The sequence below is a fragment of the Maylandia zebra genome, linkage group LG15, assembly GCF_041146795.1.
Source record: "Maylandia zebra isolate NMK-2024a linkage group LG15, Mzebra_GT3a, whole genome shotgun sequence".
Taxonomy (NCBI): domain Eukaryota; kingdom Metazoa; phylum Chordata; class Actinopteri; order Cichliformes; family Cichlidae; genus Maylandia; species Maylandia zebra.
Window position 1 is genome coordinate 40,351,123 of NC_135181.1, and position 6,288 is coordinate 40,357,410.

The 6,288-nt window shown below is 39.4% G+C and overlaps 2 protein-coding genes across 5 annotated transcripts; one reads left to right on the top strand and one right to left on the bottom strand.

Annotated features, from left to right (window-relative positions):
- Positions 1–67: 67 nt before the first annotated feature.
- On the top strand, positions 68–2,642 carry samd13 (sterile alpha motif domain containing 13). Of its 4 annotated transcripts, XR_191444.4 has the most exons (6): positions 70–289; positions 659–775; positions 1,299–1,347; positions 1,456–1,567; positions 1,654–1,855; positions 2,374–2,642. XR_191444.4 is itself a non-coding variant. In XM_076874444.1 (5 exons), exons 2-5 carry the CDS (start codon positions 748–750, stop codon positions 1,795–1,797), a joined length of 327 nt encoding a protein of 108 aa, XP_076730559.1. In that variant the 5' UTR covers positions 68–289; positions 659–747; the 3' UTR covers positions 1,798–2,642. The 4 variants fall into 4 exon arrangements, 3 of the variants coding, with proteins under 3 accessions (XP_076730559.1, XP_004561554.1, XP_004561555.1); XM_076874444.1 differs by having other exon boundaries at positions 68–289; positions 1,305–1,347; positions 1,654–2,642; XM_004561497.5 differs by having other exon boundaries at positions 1,654–2,642.
- Positions 2,643–2,671: 29 nt separating this feature from the next.
- uox (urate oxidase) lies at positions 2,672–6,288 on the bottom strand. The gene is made up of 8 exons (XM_004561500.4): positions 6,150–6,288; positions 5,483–5,695; positions 5,250–5,366; positions 5,022–5,100; positions 3,542–3,728; positions 3,305–3,428; positions 3,009–3,092; positions 2,672–2,927 (listed from the first exon to the last, which is right to left on the bottom strand). Exons 1-8 carry the CDS (start codon positions 6,168–6,170, stop codon positions 2,853–2,855), a joined length of 900 nt encoding a protein of 299 aa, XP_004561557.1. The 5' UTR covers positions 6,171–6,288; the 3' UTR covers positions 2,672–2,852.

The window sequence follows — 6,288 nt, forward strand, 5'->3', positions numbered from 1 at the left end:
TCCTGGGTGATCATCAGCAAGTGTCTAATCTCACTGAACTGCAAACCAAGGCGTTGGGGACGCAAAACTACATTACCCATGATTCTTTGGTGCCCTGTGGGTGATGGAAGCGAAAGCGATGAAGAGGGGGCTAGTTGGCTTTACTTGATTAAATCTTGATTTTATCAAACGACCGCTGTCGTTTAATAATTTGTAAAATATCGTAGTTATTGGAAAACTTTTTAAGATTTAAACTACGTGTAAACGTCGGGCGGGCCATTTCTGTCAAAGCGCGAATCTCTAAAACAAGGTAACTGTTAAATTTTGTATTAGCAAGCCTAGCTAACTACCCCTGGTAGCTTAACGTTAGCGTTAACGCAGAATACGAAGTGGCAGTGATTAAATATCTGTCGTCATTTAACATAACGTTGTTTTCTTAACTCTCCTCTCTGATAAGGTAATTTTTTTTTACTTTATTTATTTATTTTTTATGTTTCTAATGTAATTCTATGTTTTTAATACAGCTAACAACGTGAGTTTTTGGTCGTCATTTTCACACACTACAGCTCTCCCCGTTGTCAGTCAGAAACGATTGGATTTGTTTTGTTCTTTAGCTGTGTTTCGGGTTTTTTAAATTAAATGAATTTTGTTATTTACTGTACAACTGTTTTTCCTGCAGAAACATCCAGTAAATGGCAGACTGCGAAAGATAAACAATGAGGGTTTTTCAACTGCCAGCACACTAAGTTCCCCGAGAGAAGACGTCTGATGAAAAATTACTGTAACGTTAAAGATCGTAAGTGTTTCCTTACACCTAAGTCAGTGATTAAACTAGCAACGCTTGTGTTTAATCAGGTAGTCGTGTAAGGTTCCTCTGTGAGGTGTTTGGGCTTTTCTGTTGCTTGTGTAACCCGTTGGTAGCGGTATAATTACAAAATACCTGCCATCACAATGGTTGACGGAGTAGAGGAGTAAAAAAAATAGCTCAGACATTTAGTTGGTTAAGTTAACCAGCTGACAGAGAACAGTTTGATCGCACACGATTAAAATGTGTCATTTTTGCAAGGAAAAAAAACACCAAATTCATATTCTTACACGTTTTTAAACAAAATATTTGCAGGTTTCTGCATATTTTTTTTAATAGCAAACTGAATGTCTTTACACTCTGTATCAAGTCATTTGAAGTTATTTGCCTGTTTATTCTAATTTGAAAGAGAATTAGAAAATGAAAAGCATTTTAGAAAATACTTGTAATTTTCAAATTGACTGAATAGTTTCTTTTTGCTTTTGTAATTTTCTTGTTATTTTTTTTTTTTAAGCTACAGCCGACATGGAAGACAAGGCAAATGGATCAGTTGACACCAAAAGGTGTGTAGGATCTTGTTGATTGACAAACTATTTTAGATATTTTAAGCTGCTCTTAAAATTAAGCATACATTTTATATTAAGATGAATACATTTAATTTCACCTTACAGCCCAGTGGAGAACGGTCAGCTGCCGGACCCTTCCAACTGGGCAGTTGCTGATGTTGTCAATTATTTCAAAGCAACAGGGTTTGAGGAGCAAGCCATGGCTTTCCAGGATCAGGTTTGACTGTTATTTCCTGCTCAAAATTGCTGCCACATGATGCTGACAAACTAGGGAAAACTAGAATTTCTGTCTTTATCTGACAGGAAATTGATGGTAAGTCCCTGCTCTTGATGACGCGTAACGACGTCCTGACGGGGCTGTCGATAAAGCTCGGCCCCGCACTGAAAATCTACGAGTATCACGTGAAGCCGCTGCAGACTCAGCACCTGAAAAGCAACGCCTCGTAGCGCCGCAGGCCGTCCCAGCACCCACGTCTGTGACAATCATTGTGTCAGGAGAGCCCAGGTTAGCCGTCGTTTCGCAGAGACTTTTCAGCCCACAGTGGCTTCTTAACAGGATTTTTGAATGCTGTATTTTTTCTTTTTGTTTGTGTTCTTTTTATATAAGCGTGGACCCCAAAAATGGGTTGCACACAGTGTCCACTCAGCCGTTTACCCTTTCAGCCATTCTTATATCTGCTGCTTGAGATTTTTTTTTTTGTATTTTTGTATTTTTTTGTGTTTTATTTAAAAGAAGAAAATTTGGGGAAAATACTCTGCAGGTATGGTTTTTGTGTGCGTGTATGTGTGTGAGTGCAAAGTGAATTAACCCATGAAGGTTTAAAAAAATAAGTATTTGTATATAAGATTATATTATAGTTGAAAACTGTGTATGTTCTGTCGCATCTAAAGACTTTGATACATGCAGATAATGATTCTGGTGCGTTGCCCTTTTTCCCCCTGAAACTTTCTATGTTTTAAAATGTGCATCTGAGTCAATGAGTCGTCTTCAGCATGTGACCGTGAACCACTTTGTTTTCCCAGACACAACGACCCGAGCAAAAGCCACCTTGTTCCTGAACATCTACATTATTCAGGCTTGAGACTCTTGATATGGAAATATTTATGTGTATATATTATTATTGTTATTATTATTATTATTATCTATCAACCTGTGGTGCTTTCAGCATTGTCACACAGACAACTGTTCAAAAGTGTGTATGACCAATGTACATGTGCAGCATAACACTGGAGTTTTAATATCCGAATCAGAGATTTGCAATAAATGGTGCTCTTTTCTCACCAAAGATCAATGTTAGTTTATGAATTTATCAACAGCCGCTGTCTTTAATTTCATTTTATTTGGGTTCACATCACATCATCACGAGCTTTAGTCAGGCTACAAATATTAACTTGCTGTTGTTGGAATATTTGTTTGAAAGGTTAATTCAGATGGATCTTTCTGTTAAACGGCCCACTCGGATTGTTTAAATCCCAGCAGGGCCTTCTTTCTGTGGGCGCCGTTAGAGCCGTGCTCGCTGCTTCCTGCGTACTGTCCCCGTTATGTTCCCTGAGGGATTATCCAGAGGAAGGAGTACCTGTGATGGGAAAAAGATACTAATGTCCACAACCCGATCATTTAAAGAATATGAAGGGTCATTTGTGAGAACAGAACTTACTTCATCATTGTTGACAATACCCATTCTTGTCATGTCTATGGTGAAGTAATGCTCATTGGGCATGATGATCTCTATTTCATCCACCTAAAAGAAAATGTGTACTTTAGCATGCCTGTTATATACAGTATGTAGCTTTTTATTCAATTTCCAACAACTGTGGAGATGTAATTTGCATGTTTGTCCTTTTTTAGGACTCAGAGTTGGTTAGATTTCAACTGTGAAGTTGTCTAAACAGTTTATGTATCTCAAAAAGTGATAAGATTGAGTTTGATGATTTCACGATCTAAAGGAAGTACCTCAGGAAGTCGATCCAGGACTAGAACCTGAGTTTCATACAGGGTCTTCTGCACTGAGGGCGAGTACTCCCCGCGATCATAGGGGCCAGCAAACTTCTCAATAATCGTCTCCTTCACAGTCTTCCTATAAGAATGAAGAATATAAAGCTTCAGATGTGAACTATATTTATGAACTTTGAACTATATTGGTATACGTCAGCTGAGGTCTTTCTTGACGCTCGTAAGTCAGGCAGTTACCAAGCAGCGTCAAAGTCAGTGTCCTGGATCTTGTTGTAGCGCCACCTCGAGTACACAGAGGTGCAGAAAAACCTGTCCTTGGCGTCTTTCAGAGTAGTGAAGCGGTCTCTGTAGAAACCTTCAAAACCAGACTGGGTGGTTTTCAGCACCTTCATATTCTTCACCCCACTGTGGACCACAGGGATGCCTGCGTGGAGCACAGATCAGCCCGTGAGGGTGGAGTGATGTGAAACATGGCAAACAACTTATGAAAATGGTGCTAATCATGAACCTGTGATCAACAGTGTGCAAGGGCTTTAGCTCATAGCTTTAGCTGCCTTTGTTAACAGTATTTGCACCACAAGTCAAATAGTACGTTTTGATTTACTAAACACGCTTCAAGAGTTAAAACTTGACTCAAAGTAATTTGTGACAGCCATTAACCTCTGATGTTTGTTTGTTTTTTTACATGTATTTGCCGGCTACTGAGCAAGTGGAGGCTGCAAAGGGAGAACGCCCTCTTCAGCAGAACAGAGCTCAGCGATCAGATCTTGGCCTACCTACATGCTGTAGTTCAGGCGTGGGCAACTCCAGGCCTCGAGGGCCGGTGTCCTGCAGGTTTTAGATCTCACCCTGGGTCAACACACCTGAATCACATGATTAGTTCGTTACCAGGCCTCTGGAGAACTTCAGGACATGTTGAGGAGCTAATTTAGCCATTTAAATCAGCTGTGTTGGTTCAAAAAACCTAAAACCTGCAAGGACACAATGGCCCTCGAGGCCTGGAGTTGCCCACGCCTGCTGTAGTTTGAACTATCATGATAGTGCAGTGATTAGCACCGTCACCTCACATCAAGAAGGTTCCAGGTTTGAACCTCTTACTTGGTTGGGGTGTTTTTGTCTGACAAAAGTATGACAACACACACGTAAGTTTAGCTGTAAACTATTGTAACCCTGGTGATGGACTGGTCATCTGTCCAGCTTAGGGTAACACTAAACTTAAAAACTAAAGTAACTGAAATCTAAATAAAAATCTATACCTTTGGAAGAAAATTAAAAACTTAAATAATTGTATGTTAAGAAAACTAATTTAAAAATATAGCAGAAATGTGCTTGTCTGTGTTTACACATTCAGCCTAACCACACTTTGGTCCAGCTATTTATTGAGACTTGGGATCACGACATGGGATTAAACGGTGCTGTATTTGTGTAAGATCTTCTGAAAAGCTTTAATTTTGTCTCCTGACAAATTGCCTCCATATAATCATAATTAAAACTAACAATGAAAACGTTGCTAAAAGGAGCAAAAGTAATTTGGAAACTAAACTGGAAACAAAAATTCTAAATTAAAAAAATACAAAACTTGAATTAATATAATAATTATTATTATTAATACTGTTAATAAACCAGAGTGTATTCAGTCCGTCACTGTCCAATGACAGCTTGGATAGCATGTAAGCAAATACACTGTTTGCGTGTTTTTGTGAGAGTGTGTGATTACCACCGATAGTCTGTTCAACATCACAGAAGCGGTAAGCTTCTGGGCTGAATATAAACGCATGAGCATGCTCTACCCCACTCTGAGAGAAAAAAAAGACAAGGGTCATGTTTTACGATGGATTATCACCTGCAACATTTGATCGGGTTAATGTGCGCTTGATTTATGTTGCTGCTCAAATAGCTGTTAAAAAGGTCAACTCTTGTGAAGCTGCACCGTCCTGTGTTTTACCTTCTCCAGCCTTCTCCACGGAGCTTCCTCCATGTAAACTTTGGCCTTCAGCACATGGTTAAAAGAGGTTAGGAAATGATTGCAGATATCCAGGGAAAACTGTTCGATGTTCTTTATCTTGACAGAGAAACAAGCAGGTTGACAGGCTGTAAAAGACCTCAATAACAAATATTTTAGCAGTTGAAATAGCAATAACAGGTCTTCCCTGTTCCTCAAAACGGTGTTAGACTCACCCCTCTGAGCTTGGCCAAACCGTGGACAGTGTTTTTAATGGTGTCAGTAGGGATGATGTCTGAGTTGTCTCCAGTTAGATAATCTTTGTGTGACTTGAGCGTGAGCTCCACATCAGCCTTCACCTCAATGATAGAATGCTGTCTTCCCTGCCTCCGGACGACCAGCACCTTCACCGTTTTCTTGCCGTAACCTGTTCGCACAAACTCCACTTTCTGCATGTGTGAGAAATAGTTGTAATAAGATGGCACACTTAAACAGTTTCCAGTGGTAGAGGTGTTTCGTGCCACAGTGTCATCTTAGAGCTACAAATATAATATTTCTTATCCCTTTAAAATGTTGTCTTTGGATAGTTTGCAGTGAAGTTTCTTGTGTGCATTTGCAGGAGCTTGTTAAATATATCTCCGTATTCCAACATTAATTAAAAAAATCTGAAATCAGATATTGTCTGAAAGTACACGGGTACTACAACATCAAATAAAAAAAAGACTTTTACTTTGTGAGGAATTAGAAATGTTTTAAAAACTAACCTTTAAAGATCACGGTTTGACCCTGTGGCCACTGAACCCTGAGATAATTTCCAGTGCTATCAATCTACCGTCAGAAACATTAGTCATGTTCTATCGTTTAAGTTTTACTGTTTCCTTCTACAACTTTCTGAAATGTTACCTGATCTGAAGCGTTTGCCATGGTGCCTTCCTCTTCTTTACCTGCTGCCCTTCAAACAGTCTCCAGTAAATGGGGCTCCTGCTACAGGAGGAGGACTTTCTACAGAGGGTGGCATTAACTTTGCACTCAGGCTATTGGA